Source organism: Pempheris klunzingeri, chromosome 2 (assembly GCF_042242105.1).
Source record: "Pempheris klunzingeri isolate RE-2024b chromosome 2, fPemKlu1.hap1, whole genome shotgun sequence".
Classification (NCBI taxonomy): domain Eukaryota; kingdom Metazoa; phylum Chordata; class Actinopteri; order Acropomatiformes; family Pempheridae; genus Pempheris; species Pempheris klunzingeri.
The window spans coordinates 19031899-19059701 of NC_092013.1; the positions used below are offsets into that span (position 1 = coordinate 19031899).

At 39.8% G+C, this 27803-nt stretch overlaps 4 protein-coding genes across 4 annotated transcripts; 2 read left to right on the forward strand and 2 right to left on the reverse strand.

Annotated features, from left to right (window-relative positions):
* Positions 1-1631: 1631 nt before the first annotated feature.
* LOC139217165 (bcl-2-like protein 12) lies at positions 1632-5757 on the forward strand. Its single transcript, XM_070848465.1, has 6 exons — positions 1632-1692; positions 2521-3148; positions 3321-3431; positions 3742-3803; positions 4739-4999; positions 5145-5757. The coding sequence occupies exons 1-6, from the start codon at positions 1654-1656 to the stop codon at positions 5181-5183; spliced, it is 1140 nt and encodes a 379-aa protein (XP_070704566.1). The 5' UTR covers positions 1632-1653; the 3' UTR covers positions 5184-5757.
* Positions 5758-7682: 1925 nt separating this feature from the next.
* Positions 7683-9806, reverse strand: rplp2 (ribosomal protein, large P2). The gene is made up of 5 exons (XM_070843628.1): positions 9717-9806; positions 8400-8523; positions 8242-8290; positions 8051-8155; positions 7683-7804 (listed from the first exon to the last, which is right to left on the reverse strand). Exons 2-5 carry the CDS (start codon positions 8520-8522, stop codon positions 7728-7730), a joined length of 354 nt encoding a protein of 117 aa, XP_070699729.1. The 5' UTR covers position 8523; positions 9717-9806; the 3' UTR covers positions 7683-7727.
* A 6830-nt stretch (positions 9807-16636) lies between these two features.
* On the reverse strand, positions 16637-18493 carry LOC139216004 (adenosine receptor A1). Its single transcript, XM_070847055.1, has 2 exons — positions 18138-18493; positions 16637-17273 (listed from the first exon to the last, which is right to left on the reverse strand). Exons 1-2 carry the CDS (start codon positions 18491-18493, stop codon positions 16637-16639), a joined length of 993 nt encoding a protein of 330 aa, XP_070703156.1.
* Positions 18494-24068: 5575 nt separating this feature from the next.
* Positions 24069-25848, forward strand: LOC139219489 (adenosine receptor A1-like). The gene is made up of 2 exons (XM_070851368.1): positions 24069-24494; positions 24750-25848. Exons 1-2 carry the CDS (start codon positions 24166-24168, stop codon positions 25393-25395), a joined length of 975 nt encoding a protein of 324 aa, XP_070707469.1. The 5' UTR covers positions 24069-24165; the 3' UTR covers positions 25396-25848.
* Positions 25849-27803: the final 1955 nt, after the last annotated feature.

Consider the following 27803-nt stretch of genomic DNA (forward strand, 5'->3'; position numbering starts at 1 on the left):
GATGAGCAAAAACTCAAAGACTTTCTCTCTTTCCAGCTCCTGAAATGTGAGGATTTGCTGTTTTTCTCTCTTTTCTGTCACTGTTAACAAAATATAATGAAATATATTGATTTGAATTTTGCACACAAAGAATTGACATTCATTAGATGAAACAATCAATTGTAAAAATGAATGAAAACACTAAAAAGTTGTGACCTCACGTCACAGTAGTATCTTATAATTCTATAATTATAATTTATAAACTGTATATGTATACACTAACTTTACTACTGTAACTACAGCCTGTATTCAGTTAAAGGTATGTTTTGTATTAACCTATGAAGTATTTCTAATATATTTGTCTGCCTTCATTGATGTACATAACATGGACAAAATATGACATACATATTTATGTTAATTTTGTTTTATTTGATTTAATTGATTTATGGATAAAGAAAAACATACCAATCCAAGGGATAACAGGTTACAGTACAAAAAACACTAACGACTCAAGTAAACTTTGATTAATAACCTTCCACCTTTCTCCATACATGAGCTGTAACCTCTGAAAGTCCGTCCTGTTTCAGTCAGCCTCACACGTAATGACTGTCCCACAGTATAAAACCAGTTTATAGAGATAAGAGTTTCTGGCTCCATTATTTACTGAAGGCATTACGAACACACACACTGGTCCTTGTATTATAACCTGTGTAGTACGTGATGTTTACTTTGGGTGACTGGTTGCCGGCTGATTGTTATTTCTTTTTATACGTACTGATGGTACGTAACTCAGTACATTTACTCTGGTAGTGTAGTAGAGTATTTCCATTTTATGCCACCTTATGCTCCTACTCCACTATATTTCCTATATTAAGGCCAGTGTTATACATTCTACTGCACTACTTGTAAATGAGCTTTAGCGAATCAGATCAATCAGAATCAGATCAATAACACAAATTATGAATCAATGACGTGCTGTTTTAGATGAAGTTACCCAGCAGTATATGAAGTTAGGTTAAAGTTAGCACCACCTTTACCCGCTGCTGCATCAGTGATGCCTACACATTAATGCATCAATCATTATAATACAGGCCACATTTTCTGAAAGGAACCATTCTGCATACTAAGTGATTTTACTTTTAGTACTTCAAGTGTATTTTGATGCTAAACTTTGTGTAGTTAGACCACAGTAAAAGACATTTATTACAACAATGATTTCATGGTAAACTCAACAGGCTGAAGTGGCCTGAAGACTGTAGAGGACACTTAGAGAATGAACACATGGTGTCTGATAGGAAATGAACCCTGCAGCTTTTACTTCCTGTAAAACGTGGCCAAACCATTGGGTGGGGGTGGAAGTGGAGGAGGTTGTGTGAGAATTACAGCACAACTGAGCGACGAGGAAGCTGTAAACCCGCAGAAAAGCCTGACGTCTCCATGTAAGGCAGGAAAAGTTTTTTTCCCTCACCCTCTGCCTTCCTCCCTCCCTCCTTCCCCCGCACAGAGGACGCTGGGTGGGTCCAGGTAAGCCGGGAGGGCCGCGACGTGCTGTGACATGGGTGGAGTGCGTGAGCACGTAGACGCACTTCGGAGAGTCCCTTCAGGAGAGAGGAGACTTTAATAAGCCGAGCTGCTGCGGGTCGATCACTAACTAACTAACTGCCGCGCGCTGTTATGGATCCCTGCGGGTCTGCAGACGCTCGAGGAGACCAGGTGAGTCCACAGATCCTGTTCAATGTTTGCAAATGTCTCCTCTTCCTGTTTCACACTTCTTCTACCCGCTCCTCTGACTCCTGAGCCATGTCAAGACAAGCACTAACCGTGATGACTGATTATATGGACATAACAAGTAGACATAGAAGTATTTCTTTTGTTTATTTGTAGTTCAAATAACGATTAATCGACGATCGAGTGGGAGAAATATAGTTGGCAACTGTTTTAATAGTCGATTAATTGTTAAAGTCATTTTTAGGCAAACATTCTTTAGTTTGTTGTGATTTGTTGTCTGCTGTGATTAAAACCTTTTGGGGTTTTGGACTGTTGCACAGACAAACCAGCTCTTTGAATAAGTCGACATCGGCCACAGAGAACTGTGTCGGGTGTTTTTCACTCTTTTCCTATTCTTTAATGTAAAACCATCATATTTTTAACTGATTTAACATTAAATTCTTTGACAGTTTAATTGATTATGAACAGATTCACTAGTTGCAAACTCAGTAGAGTTTAAGGCTGCAACTAGTGGTTACTTTCATTGTGGATTAACATTAATCTTTTGGTATATTAAATGTCAGAAAATCAGTCAGAAAATAGTGGAAATTTTTTTTACATTTTTCTACAATCTAAAATGACTTGTTTTTTTCCAGCACTGTAACTCTTTAAAAATATTATCACAAAAGCAGCATAGAACTGCAACAAAGCATTGTTTGGCATTCATACTTGAAAACTGACTAAAGTGATTTCTGACTAGAAATAGCAAATGTTTGATGCAAAACAATCGTAAAAGCTATTGTATGTGATGTTGTTTTTTTCTCTCTGGCGCAGCCGCTCACCATGGAGACACAGGCAGAGACACAAAGGCCCAACAACGGCCAGTTGATCTTTGTGCCCCACAAGGATACAATTCGTCTGCTGGAGGTGTACGTCAAGCGCAGCCTCAGCCTAAATGATGGGGCGCTTGGGGACAAGAGGGCTCAGAGGAAAGAGAAGTGGGTGACAATGCCAAGAAAGCAACGACGACACTCTAGTGACCCTTCCCTGCACTTGGCAGAGGGATTGAACGACGAGGAGATTGGCACATTTTCAGGGGTCGAAACTCCCGCAAATCCGCCCGAGCCACAGCCCGAAGAGCCACTGAAACCCATCAAAAAATCAAAGAAGAGCAAGAAGCCCTCGTTTTGGAAAAGCCTATTTGGCATTTTCTCTCGGAAGAGTAACGAAGAGAAAGATGAAGAGCAGGACGGCTTGTCAGAGATAGCCGAGATCTCCCAAGCAGAGGAGGCCTCTGACAGCGCGACCACCTGCCTGCCCACCACTCCAGTGGCTTTGCAGAAAAGAAAGTCCATGAGAAGAAAATCCATCAAGAAAAGGTTCTCTAAAAGGCGGCTATCTTTTACAAAACCAAATAAAACCGGTAAAGATCTCATCCCTGCTGACATCACCCGAGTTGAGGGTAAGTTTGAGGGTTGAACGTGCTGCATTGATTATTCTTACATGATTCAGTGTTAAAATGATTCTTAAACTAGAATTAGTAGAAACCTGGGTCATGCTGCTTCTCTGCTTTTTCAGCGTCCTGTTTTTGCATTTCATTTTACATTCACTGAGAACTGAATTTTGCTTTGCAGCTGTTGTCAGTGTGGAACCAACATACTCTTACTACGAGAAGGTGTCAGAGGAACTGGAAAAAATAGTCCACGAGGTCCAGGAAAAAGAGGAAGTTGAACGCCTCTCCGATGGTGAGAAACGGTTTCTCTTTGTGTTCATTGAGCAATTATTTAAGAGTGAACGTGCCCAAACTTTAACAGAAAACGTGTAAAGACAACAAAACCAATCAATGTAATGCACATCCGACAATAAACAGCATTTCCCTGCTAAATGTAGATCATGAAGTTATGAAATGTATCAGCATCCTGTCATTTCTATCGGCTGTGCATCTTAAGAGAAGAAGTTACTATCCACACGCCTATAACTGTCTTGGTAAAAGTGATCGATCATAAGTTGTTCAGCACATTGATTATACCCCCCCCTGCTTTTGTTTCATCCCAGAGGAAGTCATCAACAGGATCATCGCTCTGATAAAGGAGCAGGGTGATGCCATAGACGACAAGGTTGGTGTTCTGTGTTTTAAGTAAAGCATCAGTTGGTGAAAGTATTATTTCATAATTTGAGAATATTGACAGCATATTTACTTTAAATGCTTCAAACAGAGTCCAGTTCTTAATGAGATTATGTGTTGAGTTAATTATTAAGTACGTGATGGTCAGATCAGCATAATGCGTGAAGTATTTTAACAAGCAGGTGCTTCGACAGTTTCAGCAGAAAGCAAAAACACCAATAAAACACCAATATACCAATAAAAGGCATAGCATCATAAAGTCTGGATAATAAAATGTCCAAACTCCATGACACAACATCATGCTGAAACGAAACCCCCTCCCTTTTGAATGGTTGCGTGCTATCGGTCTGTCTTATTTATTTATTTAAAGTGAGTTTCTTTTCTGATGAAAGAGCTTTTTTTTTTTAAACTGTCCTCCTTTACGTCTGCATGAGTTACATATGATCTGTTTCCCAGAAAGCGAACGATAGTGAAAGTGTAATAACGGCAAGAGAGAAGCAAATGTAGAGAGTCATGCAGTCTGCTATGCAAAACACAGCACGGCATGTGACTGCATGTGAATTGGTCGTAATTCAGTGGATTAGAAGTGTGTGTGGGGCTGTAGCGATTAGTCAATCGACAGAAAAGTGGTTTACAAGCATCTTTCACCATTTCTGGACATTTTAAAGACCAGATGAGCAATCGAGAGAATTATCTGCCGATTCATTGATGATAAAAGGAAATTGTTTGAGGCAGTTAAGCTGCAATGCCAAGGTCATCTAAGTGTGGCCAGTTACCTCCTGGAGTAGGAACAACATATTTTACCAATAGCTGTGTTTTTAGGAGTGTTTATGCTATTTTATGGTGCATTTTACGTCATTTTACCATGAATGTTTATCAGCAGTATACTGTATTTACTGACAGCTCCCTGCTCCTTCTGTCCTCCAGCTTAAAGATAACCCCACGCTGAGCAACTTCTTCCAGGGGATGTCATACTCCTCCTTCCAGAAGTTGGCTGATGCGTATCTGGAGAAAGAAGGATCGCCGACCAACAGTCCTCCCACTGTTCTACCGACCGCACCCGAGCTTGTTAAGTTGGCCTTTACGTACGACTTCACAGCCAGGATAGCGGGGCTGTCCCGGCAGAATATAGGTCACATCACTGGCCTGGGGAACCGCTATCTACAGGACCGATTTGAATACAAACAGGTAAGAGTCAGACCTGCTGAACAAGGATAAATGACACGCATGTATGGATTCATCTTACGTCTAACTTTGAGCGGTATATCTGTGAGAAATGGTAGCGCAACAACAAGCTGTTTGCTTTAAAACTCTTTCGCGTTGTCTTTTACAGGCTTTAACAGACCATCCAGGGTCCGACAGTGACCCCTGAGGGGCCGTCGTACTGAAACAGAGCCAGCACTGCAAGTCAAGCATTCACTCCTTCACTTCTCTCAGCACCACACATGTCTAAGCGTGTCTTGCAAGCATGAATTCTGTTTTACAAGCGTTTTTCTAAGAACTCAGTGAGCTACTTGACACAAATTTTAGACTTGTAAGCAACAAATTGTTGGCATTTTCTTGATACTGATTTCCTTCACGTGGAAGATCAACTTAAAAAGTAAGCACAGTCTTAAAAGATGTAGCAGTTGTGAATCTGAAACATCACAGCGACACTACAAATGTTTTATGCTTTTTTTTTTTTTTTTTTTTTTACAAATCCACTGTTGAATAACGTACTGTCTTTACACTGATTTGTAATACAAAAAGGTAATGCAATAAGCTTTGATATGCTAAACACCTATGTGCAATATGTATATATTATTTTTTACATTTCTAGGATTTCAAAATGAGCAACATTTTTATTTAATAGAAGCTCAACTGAGAGGGGACATGATTACTATTGTTGGTTGATGTGAATGCTGGCATTCATACAGCACACTCAAATAAAAGATATTTTAATTCAACACTCAAATGAGCTTTTTTTTGTCATAATGAAACAATACATGTTACACATACATACAACGTTAAACTCAATTCTTTGGTAAGTGAACATATGTCTCATTGTAGAACTAGGACAGACCCCGCTAATGGTACTTTCAGCCTCGCTCCATCAGGGAAACAACCATCCAGCACTTTTCTTCCAAGAAATCCACTCATCCTCCTCCAGAGGAGAAGGTGAAATCTAATAGAGTGGGTAATGTCAAACAGCTCCGGGCGAATACTGCATTTGCTTTTAGATGGGAATATCCCTTTTTATGGTTGCTAGTAGTTGCTGTGTGGGGGCTCGGAGCCCTCCGCAGCAGCATTTCACAACCCTGGGGTTGCAGCACGAATTAAAAAAGTTGTAAAACAATTAAAAAAAGACAGTAATCTCGCCTTTTTTCTGAAGGATTACTGGATACGTTTACGTAACCTTTCTCGTAAAATTCCTCTTCAGTGGAACAGGCAACCACGGGTAGAAATATGTTTCCAGTGACGGTGAGTAACACCTTGATTCTGCCACACCTCTGTAGTCCTGCAACATACCTACTTAAGTGCAGAGACATCAGCCTGCAGCGTGTGTTTAAATGTGTATTTTTTTAAAAAGGAACATTCCTGCAATAGCTGAGACAGAAATTATCATGTCACGGCAATCATTTCTGCAACCACATGCACAGTGCGCCCGTGTGTGTTAAGAATATTGTGGAGACTGTTGACTGCACCCAAGATAGATCTCCAGCTGCCAGGTAGTTATGAAATGAAATGTGACAGACTGTCACTTACATGGTTAAAGCGTGCAGTGATGGCACTCACCTGTGGAAAAGGCTCCCCCCTGCAGGCGAGAGGCCTTTCCAACTAAACGCAGGGCTGCCAGAACTAATGGGCTCACAAGGGAAACTCGTGCATCCAGCAGCACAGTGCTACGCAACACATGTATTCACATACACCAGAGAGAAGAGGATGGGGGAAGCTTATGGAGAACAAGACGAAGAGACCCCCTCTGATTCACTGCCGTGTGGAAACAACCGCAGAGATCGAACTGGTGTTGATGTGAAGATAAATCTTTCCGTACATGACATGTCGATGTTTCTCACTTCTTTCAGTTCGGGAGTTTCGTTTCTTTTTCTCTAACATTTAAGGTGCCATCTAAAGCTACACTTGCGTAATTTGTTGACACGAGTTCAGGTGACTGTCAGGTGAGACAAAAACAGGATGTGCAAGGGAGCAGGTCATGGAAAAATCTTGTTTCCTCCAAGGGTTACTGTACGATGTTGACAAGCTCAGCGACTAAATAAGCGGTCACGCAGTCAAAGCTGAAAAAAACTGAAACAACAAAAGAATAATTGTCGTGTGACAGATGACTCACTCCTTACTTATACTTCACAGCAGACTCTTCATCTGCAGCCACTATTAATGCTATTCAGTCAGTCCTGTGCTTGGCACGACAACATTTTTACTGTGAGAAACATCTTGCATAAATCCTTGCTTATTGCAAAACAACACAATCTACATCTCTTCTTTAAATTTGGGAAGTTGTGTTTCACAAGTTTGTCAACAACCACAAAAAGCTTCGTGACTTGATTTCTTAACAGTCTGATAGTTGCCTTTGTTTTTACAGTTAGATCGTAGCTTGTGCCTTTAAGCTGGTACCATTATGTGGCTTCAGTTATCTGGCCAACAGCAGGGCAGACTGACCACATGCAGGGTCTGGATTGCCTAATGATGACAGGTTACCCGGTCTGGACTATTTTTAGCAGGCAACAAAACAGCTTTCGACATCAAGCCTTGACAGCCGGACAATTTCTAGAACCCTTTCCGGTAAAGTCTTTGGGAATGATTACTGTTGCACAGTAATAATTTGTGACAGCTACTTTAAACTAAAAAGGACAAAAAGACAATGTGATGTGCGTGAGCTTTTACATTTTTATTGCTTTTTAGACACAGAGAATGCAGATTAATCGAAGAGTCCGAAGCCCATATCTTCATCTGACTCTTCAGATTCCTCCTTCTTCTCCTCCTTTTTCTCTTCCGCTGGAAATGAGACAAAAAAAACAAAACAAAACCATCAATACTGCAGACAGATGTCAGAAAGTGCATTTAGGAGCACTGATCTCCAATATGGACTTTGGTTTAGAAAGCTAAATGCAACTACAGATACATTTGAGACAGCATCATAGTATTTGTACTGCTTTCAAAATGCAATAACATATGATAATTACATTTAGACTGAAAAAAAACATCTGTTTATCAATTTAGGAATGAGGTATGTACACGTACCAGCAGCAGGTCCAGCCCCCGCTCCAGCGGCCCCACCAGTAGCAGCGGCAGGAGCCGCCGCAGCACCACCACCACCTGCTGGTACGGAGGCTAACTTAGAGAGGCCTGTGGAAAAAGAAAAGAACATTTTAGCCATCTTCAATGTGTGACATCTTGAAATCTTCAGTGTATGTTCACTCAGAGGCCTTTACCTGAGTTCATAACTTCATTGATGTCTTTCCCACTCAACTCACTGATGACCTGCAGAATAATATGAAAAGATTAAAAGGTTTCACTTCAGCCACACACAACATTCAGAAGAAAACCATCTCAACAGTTTACGTAATTGCAGAATATATTGTTTTTATACCTTGTTCAAGCGTTCATCATCGGCCTCAATTCCCACGCTGCCCAAGATGGCTTTGATGTCCTTTGCAGAGGGGCTGGTGTTCCCACCGAGCACAGCCAGGAGGTAAGCGGCCACGTAACGCATTCTGTGTTGACCCAAGAGACACAAACAACTAGTTAACAATTTGTGTGCAACTCTTTAAGTTGTGCAACACTGACGTCAAGTCTGGGAAAGTAAGACAATAGAAAACCCACGCAACGTCTCAGCTTTCATTTTAGGCCGTCATGTGTCAAAACCTGCTTGAACTTACAGACGAAATGATCATCAGACAGATGAATCAGCTAATACTTTGATAACTGACTGTAATCCTTTGCCTTGTGGACCTTTCGTCAGACAAAACAAGTCATGTGAATATGTCAACTCTGATAAACTGTGACGGGCATTTGTTACCATTTTCAAACATGTTATTGACGAAATGATTAATCGTGATTATACTCATTTTTAGTTACAGGGCTTCAACTATCATTATTTGCATTCTAATCTGATTACTTCCAGTTATCCAAACAGACATGTTATGATCAGATTTTAACCGACCATTAGACATAGAAGATTAAGGAAATCAGCAATGTTCCCATTCATTACTTACTTTTCTAATTATTCAAATAACTGGTTATTCACTTGTGTTATAACTGTGGTCTTGTGTATGGCAGCAGCAGCAGCAACAATGATGCCTGAACTAATAAGCATCTCTGTCTTTCAGTGCTCGTGATCACCACTAGGAGGCTGAGATGAAGGGTTTCCCCGCTTGACAGGTATATTTTTAACTCTCCATATCATCTAACGACAACGTGGTGTGCGCACTTGAAGAGTTAAGTGTACAGAAATCAGCCATAAAATAGCAGGAAGTCCTTCAAAATGTTGTGAACACTAACTTTTGTTATTCTACCATGTCTGGTTTGGTTTGGTTTGCTTGGCAGGAGACAGACATGATGTTAGCTAAGCTAACGTTAGCCTTTGCTGTCTTCAGACGATGCTTTCATGTCATTCACACACGGACAAAAGGACAATAAAAGGTTACAGTCTGTATCTGACAGCTTTGGACTGAGCTCCGGTGTTGAACCGTGAAACAAACAGAGCCATGTGGTTCAGAGCCAGCGGGCAGCATGGCGCCCACTGTTTCCCTACAGCAGCCCTCCATTAGTGGAAACGGTCTCTGCCGCAAGAGTGCCGCGTTTTTCAGAAACTAAACGCTGCTATTCAGTACGTGTGACATTAAAAACACAACGAATCGTTATCTACTCGATCCGCACAGTTTAAATGATCAAAATCTGGACTTACTTAAGTCTAAACAGACACGAAACGTCGGTCACGCTAAGAAATCCGGAAGAGAGAAGGAGGCGGAACCGGAAGGTGCAGAAGAGCGGAATGCGTCGATTTCATTGGTCAATATAATAGAAAATAAATAAATAAATTACAAAAGCCCTCCATGAGTTTCTTAGAGAAGATGTTAGAAGTGTTAAAGCAACAGGAGCTTTGCAGCTTTGTTAAACCCAGCTAAGTGCAGGTGATTTTTAACATATGCTGTGACACATATTATACTCTGTATCAGAAAGCCTGAAGTCTTGTCTGAACTTCTTCATCTTTACATATCAGACCTTCTCCGTTACTTTGCCTCCTCTCTGTCTTTCCTCTCATTCTTTCCCCATCCATCCCTCCCCTTCTTTATCTTCTATTATGAATCTATTTGCTCTTCCTCCCCTTCATCTTCATTGGAAACTCCTAACTGTCCCATGACTCTTTTATTTTATTGCGAGTTATATAATTCCAGTTAAATATAGAATATAATATAGAATATGTGGGACTTGTTAGACTGTGTATAAAATGATCAGCTGACTTTAGAAACATGTCATAAGAGCCTGAGTGACACTGTAGTTGTCAGAGTTTTATCACTTCAGGTCTCTCAGCCTGCTGGACTCTTCTGAAGAAGTTGTATTTCTTCAAAAAGGTTCCATGGTTGCTATGTTTTGTCTCCACGTGCATCATTTGGACTAAAACATCATTGCACCTCTGAAAAACCTTGCAAACGCTCACAAAAACACAAACTGCTGCTTTCATCGAGGATTTCACTGAAAAGGAATCATCACCTGAGAGTTTTATCCATCTGGACTTTGACTTCAGCCTGACTGTCACCGACAACAGGACTTTTTTCATTGGAGACGTAAGATTTGTTCACTTTTTAAAAGAGACTTTTGTAGAAAATCTGCAGACTGTGATATAACTAATGGCGACTTGACAAAGTGTTTCGATTTATTGAAGAAGGATCTGAAAGGATGTTGTAGATTTGTCAGTCCGCACGAAAACCAAAAAATTAGAATAAAATTGAATGAAGTCTGGTGGAAAATCACAATCACACTGTACATAAATAATTTAAGTTATGTTGTATTTGACAGAATTCAGCTGTTTTGATTCAAAAGCTGGTATCCACAGGTCCAACGAGATGTGAGGCTTTGACATTTAAGTGTCCATCTGATTGATAGTTTCACATGAAGACATGGCAGATGTCCATTCTGAACTTTATACAGCCCAATCCTTCATATGCTCATTTATAACTAATCCAAAATAATGTTCTGAATATCACTCTAGGTTTATTTTACATGGGATAATTCAGATCATTAACATTTTTAACACTGAACCACTTACAAAAATCTATTTCAGGTTTTCCAACTTGACCTCTAGGGGGGGGGGGAGGGAGGAGGTGGGAGGGCAAAACTACGCGTGAACCATCCCTGTAAATGGTGAATGTTCATTTCAAGTTGTTAGTGTTAACTAATGTTATGATTTCTGAATGATACAAATGAATCTGTGAAATGTGTAACTGGTGTTCTTCATCATCTGATTTTTCAGAGAGAGGAGAATAACGCAGTAAAGAGAGGAGACGTAAAGAAATGAGAAAAGGAGAGAAAAGACATCAAAAAGAAGAAAATGAAAGGAGAGGAAAGACTGGATGTAAAAGGTGAACTTCAACTCATTTAATGTTAATGTCAGAACTCCTTAAGTGAGAAACCAAGTGTGTCTGTGATCAAACAGCACCGAACGCTGGTTGAAGAAGGAAATGTCACACTTTGGTTTCTGTTTATGCTGGAAAATCAAAAATATTGTATTTTCATATACTATTTTATCATTATCTTATCTTCATATTATCATCTAGTTGTCTTTTATTATTATCTTATTCAAGGACAGTTTTGCCATGAGTGGAGAATTTATTAGTGGACCTGGTGTCGTCTGTGTGGTGTGGGACTTGTTAGACTGTGTATAAAATGATCAGCTGACTTTAGAAACATGTCATAAGAGCCTGAGTGACACTGTAGTTGTCAGAGTTTTCTCACTTCAGGTCTCTCAGCCTGCTGGACTCTTCTGAAGAAGTTGTATTTCTTCAAAAAGGTTCCATGGTTGCTATGTTTTGTCTCCACGTGCATCATTTGGACTAAAACATCATTGAAAACAATCATCAAAACAATCATCACTGAAAAACCTTGCAGAGACTTTGTACCTGTGCACGTATAAAATCATTAGCTGGTCTTAGAAACATGTCAACAAGAAGTAAAACTGTTGCTCCACTAAAGGTTAAAAAAAGAGTTTGACTGACAGAATCTCCACAATAGTTAAAACGAAAACATTGTTAAGAAGATTAAGAGAGCCTGTCAGGCATCTGAAAGAAAATGGAGGAAAAAGGCTCACAGATCACAGTGATTTATATAAAGAAGTCATGACTGTCCACAGCAAAGTGGTACGTCTGGCAAGAAGCGATTACTTTCCCAAGATTATTACAGAGAATGCTGGGAAGTTATCGACCAGCTACTCAATGCTGCCAGGTGGTAATGCACCAACCAGCTATAGGCAGATATCCAACCTTCATTTCGTTAGCAAGATACTTGCAAAGACAGTTTAAGTGGAAATGAAACAAATTCATAAAGAATATAGTATTGTGGGGCAATTTCAGTCAGGCTTTAGAACAGGGTTCCTCAACTGGTTTTCCCCAAGGGCCAAATTGTGTCAAGAATATCAAATCGAGGGCCAAAAACACTGGGGTTAAAGTAGCATTAGTAGTGGTGGTGGTAGTTTAATTCAGGCCTGGGGTTATCAAATCCTGAGATGAGCCCAAACAATGTAGCCCAAACAATATTATTAGTTTTTATTCTTTTAAATTTCTTATTATTTAGTTGTTTAATTCAATTTTGCTACTAAAGTTTGCTGTTGTATTAGTAGTTGTCTACTTTCCACTGTTTCTGTTCTCTCATTTAATCTAGTTGTTCTTTCTAATTAGGCATTGTTGTATTTGAAGGATGAAAAATGCTTTACAAATGAAACTAATAGTATTATTGTTGTCATTGTTATCATATAACAATAAGATTTACAAATAGACAAAAATAAATGGATGTTCACTCACTAATCAGTGAGAGAAGTGACGGCTTTAGATTCTCCTCTTCACGTTCAGCTACAGCCTGTGTGCATATCAAGCATGTCGCTTCAGCATTGGCGTAGTGCGGTGAAATAACACAAAACTCATTGGTCAGAATTGAACTGACGGTTTTCTTGGTCGACTTTGCGTTTTTCGTGCAGGCCATGGTCTTGGTTTAGGAGATTGAATGAAGCTCAATGTTAGGCTCTCAGGACACCACACCCATCTAGATCTACGCTACCAAGCTAGCCAAGGCTAAGGAGCTAGGCATGGATGGATGTATATATCCATTGCTCTGTTCATTCCTATGAAAGCTGCTTAGTGACGCATAAAGTCAAAAAAGTTAGATTTACCGGGCATAAATTACCTGCATCTTCTGCATTGTTTGGCCCATGGAGCATGTCTGCACTATAATGCATGGGAATAAAATCGTCTCGTTCGGCTCATCTGGACTTCTTCGACTCTGATGACGAAATGAAACATTTCACGGGGGTTGTGACCCTAAAAAAAAAAAAATGTATCCACCGATTTACATGCATCTCTTTCGCTATGGAAAAACGTATTTTTGGGCCCATTGGCATCAACATGTAGCATCAGCTACATGTTACTCTGTGCTGCTCTCTCCTGGTGAGAGACAGCAGACTCTGTGTGTGTGTGTGGTACATCTCAAAAGTGAGTTTTAATTGTTTGTAATGTATAAAGTGTTCTGAGTTTGGTGGACAGTGCTATAAAAATAAATCATGACTTATTGATAGAAGTCATCCTCAAGCGGCCAGTCCAGGAATTGGCAGTGTTTGGCACTTTGGCATTGGCTTCATTTTCTGGACCTGGAGGTTGCAGCTTGTCGCCACCTGGTGTGGTTTGATGTTGTAGCTGGTCAAAATCACTATATTACAGTTGGGTGAGTTCATCTATAACACTGCATGATTTGTAAGGTGATTGTATGATCTGTATGTAAAATCTTAATAGATGTAAAACAAATGTAATGGGTACAGTAGGCCTGTGCCCCTCTCGAAGGGAGGAGGAGGAGTTAAAAGTAGCAAATATGCGGAAATATTCAAGTTAAATACAACTACTGAAGTACTGTACAAGGAGTAGAGCAGACTTAACTAATATCCAAGCTCAGTTTATCCCTTTGAACCTGATGTTTTCCCTTAAATTGTCTCTTAAATGGCTTTAAATTTGAAACTTTACCAATTTTATAATTAAATGACATTTTATAGAGAATAAGACAAGGAAAGATGTACTGATGCTTCAAAGCTTATGTGCCTACTGTACGACAGAACACTGATTCAGTCAGTTGCAGTTTTATTTCTATTAGTTCACCATCAAAAATATAGCTTAGATATCATTAATACATCGCTGGATCTCTGGTTAAGATATAACTATAAATTGATCCTTTCTGGGCATTTGTAACATCACATTGTGCCTACAACATTGTAGAAAACACATAAAAAAGACTGTTAACAGATTACAATTCAAACAACTCCTCCTGTCTGTCTTGGGTGAAGAGCCAGTCGAACAGAAAGACCACTGAATCGGACACAAACAATGCAATCTTCTTCAAGTTCGTCACATACCACGCTTTGTAGACACATTCTCCCATTAGCACGACCAAAAAAATGATCAGAAACCCGAGGAAGATGCGGTCAATGATAAAGTTTGCCTTTTTTTTGAAGGGCCATTGCGCCCAAGGCTGCAGATGCTGGGCCTCGAAGTATTTGCCAAAGTGTAGCAAGGTTTCGTATTCGTCATACGCCTCTTCCTCTGGAGCCTCCAAGTCTTGGTCACTGGCTGCTCCATCCGTGTCTGCCATTTTATTGTGGTTTGATGCTGCAAATTAAAGTTTTCTTCAGTTATTTGATAATATCAAAATCATAAAAGTAAACCAATTATAAGAAGCACAGGTAGTGCCTATTATGAAGCTTCACAAATCTTTTATTGTAGCTGTTTTATGATGATTGCGATCGGTCTTACCTCAAAGAAGATTAATCTGGGGTGAAGGTAAGGACACATACACAAAATGCAAACTCTTGGCTCTTTGTCTCCACAGCTACACCATGCTTGTGCCCCTTCAGTATTCAGTAGTCCACAGGAGAGTTTGGTGCGAAGGTAGTAAATGCCAGATTGGTGATGCGGCACCTACCTCACTAAGACGGGGGCTGGGGATTAGACCATACTCAGCAGTTTCAAATCCCTCTACAGGGATGAAGGTGACAGCTGGTAAAATACGCATTGATCTGTTTGTGAGGGAAGGACAGAGAGATAGAGGAAGACGGTTTCATACAAGAGCACGCTCGTGCGAAACTATTCAACCTTGCAAGTCTCAGGTGGTCACAACATACCAGACAAGTGAATGCACCTAAACCTGAGGAAAATGAACATCTCTTTGGACTTCACTGCAGCATACACACAAAATCCATGTATCAGATATGCATATTTCAAACCTGATTAGACCTTTTTTTCTTATGTATCAACTTCTGTAAGCTGTAGTAGTGTGACGTGGTCTGAAAGCAGACAGAAGTCCAACTGATGACAAAGCAGAACGGATGCAGCTTTAGCAGAAGCTTTAGCTCTGGAGTCGGAATAAATCACTTCAGCAAAATGCTTGGTGGGTAATTTACTCAAATGCCTCTGTGCCTTTTGAACACCCTGCCACAGCTTTTGAGATATGACTTACTCTAGCTGAATTAGCCGAAGAGTTGCCTGTGTCCTGTGATGAAGACTAATGGCTGGAGTGCTTTGATGTTGCCACAGTTTTGTTGCATTTGATTTAGTGTCTTTATTGTTAATTTGCATTCCAGACAGGCCCTTTTCACTTCTCTGAATGGTTTTCTGAGAAACATAACATTTCCAGAACACAATGTGCTCTTGATTGATCTTACTCAATTAATCTTGGCATTCTGAATCTTCTTGCTTTTTGTTTTTTCTTTGTGCTAAACCTAATCCCATTTGCTAGCAGCGTGGCTCTGTACAGCACTGTCAGCCTGTCTGTCAGTCAGATTAAAATATCCCAACAGCTGTGTGATGGATTGCCATAGCAGTTTGAACAGACATTCCTGGAGCCCAGAGGATGAATCCTAAAGACCTTTCTTCTTGCCCCAACATCAGGTCAAAGTCTGTCCAGTGAAATGTCTCAGCATCTGCCATGAGTTGCGGACATTCATGTTCCCCTCAGGGTGAACTGTAATAACTCTGACTTTTCGTCCAGCATCACCACGAGGTCAACATTTCAATTTGTCAATTAATCTGATTTATTACTAAATACTTGTAAAACTCTTTTAGAGCTGATTATTGAAATTGCATGCTATAATGTTCAGCATCAGCATATAGCATTGTCACTGTGAGCATGTTTAGCTGTACCCAAATACAGCCTCTCACAGAGCGCTGGCATGGCAAGTCTTGTTTACAGTGTATTTAAATTGTTTTAAATGTGAAAGAATTTGCATATTTAATGAGGAAGCTATGAATATTTATTCCGGTGAATTTACCAAGAAGCTTTTTGAACATGAAATGTTTGTTGTATCACTTATTGTGTTGGCATATAATTCAATATGAATCAGTTAAGGAAGTATTAAGTGAAAACAAAATAATGCACGCTGATGGGGTTGTTCATTTGTTTTACTGATTGCAGGCTAATTTTCTTCAAATCTAACTATGCCAAAGAAATCTGAGCGGATCAGAAATGAACTCGTCCCATGACATGATGTGACATGATATTCCAAATATCACATAATCCCATGCGTGTCATCGCTGCACTCGCTCGCTAACAAGGTACACTGGAGTACTGCAGTCCTTGTTACATATTTACATCCGCTTTCTCCATCAGGGCTGGTGTGCTGGTGGGGCAGGATGTGGGCTCTGAAGGTTTGCATAACATGCAACGGCGAGTGATTTGGATCAGCGTGACACGAAACCTCTTTATCCTGAATGCATAAACCAGTGGGTTGAGTGCCGAGTTCACATGGGACATGAAGATGCCCACATACATGGCGAACTTGGGTATGTAACACTTAGGGCAGAAGAAGTTGATGCAGTTCATGATGTGTATTGGCAGCCAACACACAGTGAAGAGGAAGACCACCAAGGCCAGCGATTTTGCCAGCTTCAGCTCCTTCCGATAGTACCTCTCTCCATCACAAGTGGCTTCAGCACGACGGTTAAGCTGTCGCCGGATCACCCTGAAGATCTCTGCATACAGAGCGATCATGATGGACAGTGGTATGACCACCCAGCCGAAGAAATTGAAGTACACCATGTAGTCCATCCTCATGACAGTGGTGAATTCACAGATAATTTCACTGGAACTGCTGTGGTTTGTCTGAACATCACGGTTATTCCATCCAATCATTGGAACCAGTCCAGTGAGGAAGGAGAGGATCCAACACAGACAAACTGCCACATATGCTCTCCTCTCGGTCACTATAATGTTGTACCTGAGAAAAGAAATGATGACAGGTTTTTTTTTTTTTGCAGAATACTGGATTACTTTGAACAAACACCAGTCCTTAGGTTATTGTTCAGAAGCCTTTTTCTCAGCATTTGACATCAGAATCCAACTGATAAACAAAACGTTGTAGGGGCGACTGCCAAAATTGCTTAATAAGCAGTGTTTGTCAGTTATTTAGACTGACTGGGACATTTTAATTTGCCTGAAAGCTTCTGATGTCCAGCCTATTGATTTGCATTAAACCAGGAAACGATATATGTGGTGCCACGTCTGACAATACTGAAACCCACCTCCTCTTGATTGACTCTGAGGCTATAAGCGATAAAAAAGTACGATCGGAGACCAGCGGTACTATAATTAGATGATCTAATTATCATGATTAGATGATTTGATCTTGTAAAATATTCTTGGGGCAACTTGAGAAAGTAGATTACCAGAAAAAAAATGTAAATAAAGATGACTTGTCCTCTTTAACTTTTATGGCAAGAGATACATGCGATCTTGATTGAATACTAGTGAAATCAAACTGAAGAATTAATAGCTTTTGTGCTAATAACATATTTCAGAGTAAGAATAGGTTGGATCATAGTTTATTTTTAGAAAGAAAGCTGCAATGGAGCGGACAGTCACAACCAGACAGGCACCATGCAGACATCTGCTTCCTATTGCTCTCTGTTATGAATATTTCATTGTTCTTACCGTAACCATACTCTCAATGACCGTATTGATAGTGTAATACATTTCTCAATGGTGTCGTCACTGCAGTCATCCAACACAATCTTAAGCAAACCAACCAATCCTCAGAAAATCAGAGAAAGTGCAACCAACTGGTTTTACAACAGTTCCTCACCTGGTGGGAATCTTGACTCGCAGGTATCGGTCGATGGCGATGGCCAGCAGGGAAAGGATGGAGCTCTGTGTGATGATGAGCAGCAGGCAGGAGAGGAAGAGGCAGGTGTAGAACTGAGTGTTAAATCCCAGACTAATGATGATCGCCAGAGGGATGACCAAAACCCCCACAGCGATGTCGGCCACGGCCAGAGACACGATGAAGCAGAAGGTGGTGTTGCGGAGAGCCCGGTTCACACACACAACCAGCACCACCAGCACATTTCCCAGCACTGAGGCCAAGGCAATGGCTGTCTCAATGGAGATGTACATCATGTCCACATGCTCCCGACGCCTTATACCAGGAGAGGAAGACATATTTATCGTTCGCAGATTTTGCTTACCTTTATTCAAACTGTAAAAATAAAAAAAAAAGTAAAATTGGTTGTTGGAACTTCTTCCCACCACTCTCCATGCTCTTTAGCTGAAAGAAGTGTACTTTGTCTCTTTGCCACATTGGCACAAAAAGTGGCCCTTATGCTCATGAGGGGTAGTTGGATAATTAATCCTCAGCATGTTGTTCGAGCTCTGCACCGGACTGGGTACTACTGCATCACTACTCCTCTACATCCTCACACTCACTCTCTCTCTCTAGCGAGTCATAAAATGAAGGGGAGGGACTTTGCTTTCTGCAGAACCCTGCAGCATTAGTTTGGCTCACATTAAGTGTGTTTGATAGGAACTGTACACTGTATGTAATGATTGGCAGGGTGTATTTTGAAAAGAGTGTTAAGAATAACAACTTAAAATTGATGTGCATCAGAACTGAGTTTATCTTACTGCAAATGTATCTATATTAGCATCAATAGCACTGACAAATGTAATTTACTCAGTGCTAATTGTCGTCACAATTTTTTATCAACCAAGCTGAGGGGTTCCTTGACAAAGCAGTTTGTTTGTAACTAAAAAATGAATAGTAGCCTGCATAAGTTTTCAGCTAACTAGGTACCAATTTGTTACTATTAGAAAGAGCCAGGTTGTTTGTTTCACCTGGTCTCAGTCTTTATGCCATGCTAAGCTAACCAGTTATTGGCTGTAAGTTTGTTTTAAATGGGCAGACATGAGCGTGGTATTAATGAAACTCTTGTCAAGAAAATGCAGCACAAACTTTTTTTTTTCCATATTTAAATTTATTTTCATAGGAAGTAATCTGTATATGCCTCTGGCAGAGAGCTTTCAGCACCCTCTGCTATTTAACAAATATGTATTTCTGTTCTTTAACGTGCACTATAGTTTTTATTTTATTTTATTTTATTTAACCCACACATTGGTTTGAATCTTTTTATTAATTTATCTGCTTATTTATTGTTGTATTCATGGTAGTGGTCACTTTTATTCGCTTTTGCTCTTTTGCTGCTGTAGCACCAGAATTTCCCCTCGGGGATCAATAAAGTATTTCTATCTATATCTATTTCTATCTATCTATATTTCATAACACTAATTAAAGGTACTCACGCAAAACCAATTCCATCTATATTTTGTTGCTGTAATGAATGTTGGATCCAGCTCCTTACCTTTAGCCTGAGTCATGTGGGTCGATGTGAGAAACACAGGCCTAATTGGAGTCTTGTAATGACAGACGTGTGATGATTAAGGTGCAATTCATCACCATGTATGATGCAGCATGAGTAAAATCAGATTTCAGCGCCGCATTTTATCTCTTTGCCTTTGATAAGAATTCTATCCATCTGCTGCTAAAACCTCTTATTCTTTAGTCACTTTGAGCAGCTGTGATGTTTTTATGTTCACATATAAGTGGTGTGTCTTAAAAATAGTGAAATGTTTTAGTGTCACTGCCACAGTCGTTTCATTTCAGTGGCACTTTTTGAAGTCTCCTTATCCTTATGTTGCTCTCCACATAATTAAGTCTTTCTATAAGTTGGACTCTGCGGGGTTAACTGCAGGTAGGAATTAGGTCCAAACCTTCAATTACTAAAACTTAATTTGATTGTCTGTCCGAGCACGAAAAGACTCTGGCAGCAAGTATCACTGAGCAAGCAATCATTGAGATGGTCTTCAGTTGCTTAAGGAAGCAGATTCGACGTCTGCTTGTAAATATATTCACTCTGATCATTTTCCTTTTTTTTTTTTTTATAGAAAGCGATGACTCAGGATATTGTTTTGGGACATTGCCTCTGATCTCTGGCTCTAGTCTACGCATTAGACCGTTCATGTGCAGACAGTGAATCAGCTTTATGAGGCTTCTGTCATCCCATATGCCTTCATTAGTTCAAGTGGGAGTCTCCATGCATTATCACACAATAACTGTAAATGTCAAAAATACCGCAGTATGTACATAACATAACATATTGGTTCAGCACCCAAGAGCACCACTATACTGCATTTGTTGCACTGTTATTGTACATATTGTTTCTTTTTTCCCCTCTTGAATCGATTCAGTGCTGTCCTTTGCAGTCGTGTGTTTATACATGAACAATTAATGTAGCATGACTTAGACGTTATGTCTTTTTTTTTTCTGCAATCTATCACTGATTCAAATTTATTCATCTACATACAGTTGAAACATTTTGGGAACTTGTAGTAGGTTTCGGTATACTACATAAAGATAAGGATTATTTTGGTCTCTATAACGTCTTCCAGACTCTATACCCCAAACATGTGCCATCATTAATAATCACATGGTGTACATGTATACATCATAATTTTCTTCCGCTGGTATTCCTCTACAGAAGACTGCCTTTGGTTATACCACACAGTACATCAGCATCAATTAACAGAAGCAATGCATTTGATTTTGGTCTTGCGGGGGTCAAGTTGCACTCGTGCCGCAGGGATTACATGAGAGTGAAGCTTCTATTGCCAGTTCCAAAACACAAAATTGACATAATGTCTCCACTGCTTCGCCGCCTCTGTTTGTATCTATATTAATCGATCAACCTCTGCAGTTTTACAAAAGTATGTGAGCGTTCAAATTAATAAACTGAATAAAAAGGGAGTGGCTTTTAATATTAAATGCACAGACCTCATGAGTTATGGCCTACTCGGCACCAGCCAGAGGGCGCTCTGCACTCACCGGCAACTTTAGTACGTTACCTAATAAAGTGGCTGGTTGTTTTATCTTGCTCTTTTTGCTCTTTGTTGGTTCCTTTTTCTCTTAGGTATTGCATGTTTTAAACCAGGGGTAATTCTTGTTTTGCCACATACAGGAAACAGGAATCGGACTGTTAGTGATTCTAGACTGTCTCATTTGTCAATCTACCCGTCAAAGATTTGATCAGAACATTTGACGCAAAAGCGACAACAACACTTCCATCAAAGCAGTGGCCGTTTATTGTGCAGCTACATGATAACTCAAATATTTTGTCTACCTCACATTTTGATCAGACAACTTTACTTCATGTGTAGTATGTCAATTAAAAATCACATTTCCCATGCTTACCAAAGCAATTTTCTCATATAAACTCCTGCAGAATCAGGTCCGGACGGGAGTTTCCCTTTTACACATGGAGTACACATCCACGGAGGCTTTGCACACAACAGTATTCCTATGGTAACAAAGGCCCTTTACGTAGCTTTACTCCAACTGATGGACCATATCACACTTTATCTTGTTTTCTTGTCACTTCTTGCCACCGTAAGCCTCCTTACAGTAAGTAAGCGTTTACCACAGATTTTATTGATGGTGATAGATTAGATGTCAATCAATCAATCAATCAATCAATCAATCAATCAATCAATCTTTATTTATATAGCGCCGATTCACAACAGCGTTATCTCAAGACGCTTTACATTAAGAGCAGGTCTAGACCAAACTCTTTAACTAGAGAGAGACCCAACGATTCAGGAATTCAAAATTAAGGATTCAAGAATTCCCACATGAGCAAACATCAGATATTATATTGAGCAGCAGAGGCAGGAAGAACTCCCCTTTAACAGGAAGAAACCTCGAACAGACCCAGGCTCAATGTGGGCGGCTTCTGTAGGGTCCGCGTTGGGTGGAGGTTGGGCAGAGAGAGAGAGAGAGAGAGAGACAACACAAACACCAACCAACGTACTAGCAGTGACTATAGCACTGTGTGGGGAGTGTGACTAAAAGATTAGCAGTTTGATATTATTGAAAAACATGATGAGTGTCAGACGATCCGCAGCAGTAATTCATGAAGCAGAGAACCACATCAGCAGGACCAGGATCCACAGGATCCACAGGAACCTGAGAGATGAGAAAGCACAGAAAGGCTCCGGGGAAGATAGCAAGTTAGTGGCAGACATTTGGCTGACATGAGACATAATGATGGAGAGGAAGAGGAGGATAGAGAATAGAGGAGCTCAGTGCACCATAGGAGTCCCCCGGCAGTCTGAGCCTATAGCAGCATAACCAGGGGCTGGTCTAAGGCCTGATCCAGCCCTTAAATATATGCCTTGTCAAAAAGGAAGGTTTTTAGTCTACTCTTAAATGTAGATAGGGTGTCTGCCCCCCGAACCCAGACTGGAAGGGGGTTCCACAGGAGAGGAGCCTGATAGCTGAAGGCTCTGCCTCCTGAACTACTTTTGGAGACTTTGGGAACCACCAGTAGACCTGCAGTCTGGGAGCGCAGTGCTCTAGTGGGGTAGTACGGTACTATAAGCTCTTTAAGATATGATGGAGCCTGACCCTTAAGAGCCTTGTAGGTGAGGAGAAGGATTTTAAACTCTATTCTAGATTTTACTGGAAGCCAATGAAGAGAAGCCAGTACAGGAGAAATGTGGTCTCTTCCTTTAGTTCTCGTCAGAACAGGAGCAGCAGCGTTCTGGACCAACTGGAGAGTCTTTAACGACTTATTGGGGCAGCCTGATAATAATGAGTTACAATGTCATGTCAATGTCAGCATGGAGTCTCAAGACAACCACCAGTGTGTGGGTGGTGATGAATGATTTTGTTGTTCCCTCTTTGTTGAATATTGTTAGAGGAAAAAGAACAATCCAGTTCCTCTTTGTACTGCCACTCTAATCACTTTCACATTTTATTTATAATGTGGTAAAATTGTTGAGAAAGTCATTGTTTGCTTTGCTTGCAAATCTTTTTTTCTTTGCCTTATCAGCTCAGTATCTAGCTCCATTCATGCTGACAAAAGGAAGTGAAATTGATTTCTCTCTCGTGACTCGTCTGTGCTTGTACGCAACAATCAGATTTGTCATTTCTGTTCTTGATCACACAATACTCGCCCAGTATTGTGTGACCCAAAAATCGATTTGTCCGTGTTGAACGATCTTTCAGCAAATTTTCAACAAAAATATATGCATTGTATGCAATGAGGGGTAACTGCATTACACCATTTAGACAACGTTCCTTCAGCCATTCTTTCTGATTTGTTGATAGATTACTGAGATCATTTTCAAACTGCCATGGTAAGGTTTCCAGATATTTCAAAGTCAGTCAATTGAGGTGTGTCAACAGATGACATATATACAACCACCACCACCACAACAAAGACAAGACAGCCCATGAGAGAAACAAAAGCATTCCAAGAGTTTAGATTATGATTCAGTGCTTGTTTGAAAAGTACATGTCGTGTAAAAAAAAAAAAGACCAGCACACATTGGAACTAAGGAGTGCTTACCACTTCTCTACCAAGTTTACAAGTATCGTCAAATTTGTAAAGCAGTCCTGTTGGTTCTAACCCAAAATGATACCATTACATCAAAATTACAGCCTTACCCCTCAAATGTGTGTCTCTCTGTTGCTGATATACTCTCATACTTTTTCTTATCTTATTTCTTTATCTTGCATGTAATCTGTTGCAACAGCCTACAGTTGGATTTTATTTGGCGCAGCATTAAAAGTTAAAAAGTGCCTTGTAATGACAAACATAGTGCATAGATGCAAAGCTTTGAAAAAAAAAAAAAAAAAAGCTCAGTGGCTCAAGACTTCCTCAAAGGTTTCACAAGACTGAGATGAATGATAAACGGTACAGCACAGCACGTTCAGGCTCAGACTCACACTCAGACAGCTACACCAATAACCATCAAACATTAACCAGGCAAGACGCATCATGGATGTAAAAGTAGTGATCTACACGTTGCTGGAAGTGGTCATCGCCATCAGCTGCTGTCTTGGTAACATGTTGGTTATTGTGGCATTGTGGACCAGTAAGTGCATTAAACAACCGACCTACTGCCTTATTGTCTGTCTGGCTGTGGCTGACTTTATGGTTGGCTTCATCGCCATACCGCTGGCTGTGGTGGTGGACGGACGAGTGCAGACTTCATTCCACGGCTGCCTCTTCATCAGCTGTGTGGTCATCCTGTTGACCCTCGTCTCAGTTTTGTCTCTCGTGGCTATTGCAGTGGACCGATACCTCCGGGTGTACATCCCTTTCAGGTAAAACCTTTTCTGGAAGTGTGCAGAGAAGCAGCTCAGCGTGACTTTAGATAATAAACTTTGCAATTTTTATCCATTTTATGCCAACCTCATTTCTGACCCTATTGCATGGTTTGCACAGTTAAGCGGCATTGTTTTAGTGTATCACCACAATGATTTCATAATGTTTTAAAATAATGTCTCATTGTGCAGTGCATCTTATGAATACACAGTTGTACAAGTGATGATACCAAACATTACTGCTTTTCTGTTTAGGTACAAACGGACTGTCACACAGAGACATTCTCGCCTTGTGGTTGCAGCATGTTGGCTTGTTGCAATACTACTGAGTTTTACTCCCATGCTCGGATGGTACAACCACGAAAATTTTTTGAAGTCACTCAACTCTCCTTTTGTCTGCCAGTTTATAGCAGTGATCCCCTTGTCATACCTGGTTTACTCCAACTTTTTTCTCTGCACCCTGACACCTCTGCTGGTGATGACTGTGTTGTACAGCTACATTTTCTGCACTATTCGATTAAACCTTCGGGAGAAACCAGGCAACGGGGCCCAAAATCAGACTCAGAACTACCTGAAGAAAGAGAGACAGCTTGCAGGATCTCTGTCTCTGGTCCTGGCTCTGTTTGTCCTGTCCTGGCTTCCTCTCCACATAATGAATTGCATTGCTTACTTTGGTAAGAGCAGTGATGTCCCAGAAGCGGCTTTCTATGCTGGCATCCTGCTCTCTCACGCTAACTCAGCGGTGAACCCAGTCGTGTATGCATTCAAAATACACAAGATCAAGACAGCATACCTGAAGGTTTGGAGACAGTATATTGCATGTGGAGAAGAAAATCAAGGATCTCAGACAAGTCAGACGACAGACAACAATCTCAGTAGCAACAACAACAGCATTGGTTGACTGCTGTGCTTAATGAAACATTGTTAAACATGTTAACAGTTAAGAAGCTCAATTACAGTATTTGAAGTGTATTGAAATACAAAAGCTAACTTTTATGCAATGTGTGCTGAAAGATCTGTTCAGAAATCTTCATGTGGGTGATTAAGCATTTGGGTTTGTGTGTATTGCGAAACTGTCTTGCAGGGGAAAAGGGCAACTTCCACATACTCTAAAAGCTTTACATCAAGTTTCACATCTCAGTTTTGAGGCTCCAGTTCTTCATGTTCATTTCAACAGAGAGCACACTCACACACACACATTGCAGCATTTACAGTAAATGTACATGAATCAGGTCTGTCCACATTAACTGATGAAGTCAGACATCTAAAGCACGTTTGTCAGCATGCGTGTACACGTGACCAGAAAAATAGAAACCCATGTACATGTATTTTTGAAAAACTTATAATGCTTTGTTCAGACTCTATCAGACAGGTATTAAGTCAACCATGTGCTTTTTTTTAATTTTATTTTTTAAATCTGTAGCTCTGTTGTTGTAGTTTGATTACAAAACTACATTTACTGCAGTTATAAGATGTTTGACAAAAAAAAACTGCTGTCTGAACAAATTCACAAAATACAGCCCCAAAAATGACTAAAGAGTTTAGCCAACTAGTCTCTGAAACAGTTTAACAACCTTACGAGCACAATTTGGGACGTTATGTTATACATGGTCAGCTACCAGTTGTACTACGATTATTTACCAAAAGCCGAACAACATCCTATACGGTTTTTATTATTTTTTACAGGTTTCTAAAAACTGGTTTAGTTTTTACATTTTTTTTAACAAGCAATTTATAGAAATTATATTACAAGAAATCATGCATGTCGACTAAACTGAAGAGTTACTTAAAATGAAAGCTATGGGCAATGTGCATTGCATTTTGTACAGCTTCATGCGATATTTGCAATGCACCTAGAAGGAATATTTTGACAAGAAACACACCAAACCATCAGTCAATACATATTTCTTCAGTCAGTCCTTTTCACCAGCTTTTAACAAACAGTTGCTGGTTGATTCAGTACAAAGATTAACACAACATTTTCTTTCACTCATCAGTATTTATTTCATTCTGTGTTTTTATTGTTTTTATTTGTCTTAAGTTCTTACTTTAAGTTCTGTTATATAGCATTTGTTCATCAGATCTGTTATCGGGTGTTTACAGGTTTAGAATTAGAATAGTTCCTTCATTAATCCTTCAAAGAAAATTGCTATGTTACAGCAGCAATTAAAGACTGACACCCCACAGACAACCAACACTTAAGGCACAAAAACAATAGTAAAAAAGGATATATATGGAATATAAAATATGTAAATACCAGATTGTTTGTGTTTGTTAGTCCATTTCATTTTGTCACTTTAAGGACAAACAGCTGTAATTTTTCTGTGCATTCTGTATGTGATGACTGAAGTCAAATTAAATTTCTGTTTATTGTTTAAGAATACAGTATAATAGTGAGTATTTACTTCCTTTTTGCTGTTAACAGTTTATGCATATTTACTAGCCACCATCACCGGCCATAGTGTATCATAATCTAATGTCTTTAGTCTGCACCACACCAGTGCACTTTCAAGCGGCACACAGATAAATGTGAAATGACACACTTTTTTTTTTTTTGCAATAGCATAAACCACAAAGCCACATCCGATTACTGCATGTGTTGGCTAACACTGGTACTCTTGTTGAGCTATCTATTAGGTATAAAGGTATGAATCAGAAGCTATAACCTTTACTCAAGGAATATATTTTTGCCTATTTCAGCAATGGATCCAATTTGGTCACACTGAAAAACAATTATAAACCTCTGTATCGATGCAGAATTTAGTTTAGATTATTTTTATTCTTTATTTATCTGACAGATCAATGTTTCTAATAGACATCCCTTGCCATTCAGTTACAAAGAATTTCGTAATACTTAATGTTGCACTGCAACGACGTGTGTAGCTTTTGTTGAGTACTTCTTTTTCACACTTTCGGGCCGTAAAAGCAGAAGAAAAAGAGCTGCTAACCAAAGAGAAGGGGTGGGGCTGATGATCAGGATGATCATCAAGCTTTCATGAGGTGTGAAATGTGAAATAAGATATTTTTCAGTACTCAGGAGCATGATGAACAAATCAAATTCAGATTGATAGATACATTTCATAACAAGATATTTTACATACTGTATAAGCACATTTCATGCATGAAATAAAGTAAAATGCTGACTTGTTGAAGTATATTTCATCAGGCATCAAATACCATCCAGCTGACCCAAAAAAAATGTTACTGTACTTTGATGTGGTAATTCTAGGCAACATATAGCAGCAATTGTAATGGATAATCCAGCAATGGCCATGAATTTACTTTTTTTATGTGTTCATTGCAGTTGGT

Bases quoted from the DNA above. Each gene is read 5' to 3' on its own strand.
- LOC139217165 (XM_070848465.1), top strand. From the start codon at position 1,654: ATGGATCCCTGCGGGTCTGCAGACGCTCGAGGAGACCAG. The intron at 1,693-2,520 runs GTGAGTCCACAG...TCTCTGGCGCAG, and splicing joins CAGACGCTCGAGGAGACCAG to CCGCTCACCATGGAGACACA. The intron at 3,149-3,320 runs GTAAGTTTGAGG...TTTGCTTTGCAG, and splicing joins TGACATCACCCGAGTTGAGG to CTGTTGTCAGTGTGGAACCA.
- rplp2 (XM_070843628.1), bottom strand. From the start codon at position 8,522: ATGCGTTACGTGGCCGCTTACCTCCTGGCTGTGCTCGGTGGGAACACC. The intron at 8,291-8,399 runs GTATAAAAACAA...ATTATTCTGCAG, and splicing joins ATGATGAACGCTTGAACAAG to GTCATCAGTGAGTTGAGTGG. The intron at 7,805-8,050 runs GTACGTGTACAT...TCTCATTTCCAG, and splicing joins GGGGGCTGGACCTGCTGCTG to CGGAAGAGAAAAAGGAGGAG.
- LOC139216004 (XM_070847055.1), bottom strand. From the start codon at position 18,493: ATGTCTTCCTCTCCTGGTATAAGGCGTCGGGAGCATGTGGACATGATG. The intron at 17,274-18,137 runs GTGAGGAACTGT...TTCTTTTCTCAG, and splicing joins CGAGTCAAGATTCCCACCAG to GTACAACATTATAGTGACCG.
- LOC139219489 (XM_070851368.1), top strand. From the start codon at position 24,166: ATGGATGTAAAAGTAGTGATCTACACGTTGCTGGAAGTGGTCATCGCC. The intron at 24,495-24,749 runs GTAAAACCTTTT...TTTTCTGTTTAG, and splicing joins CGGGTGTACATCCCTTTCAG to GTACAAACGGACTGTCACAC.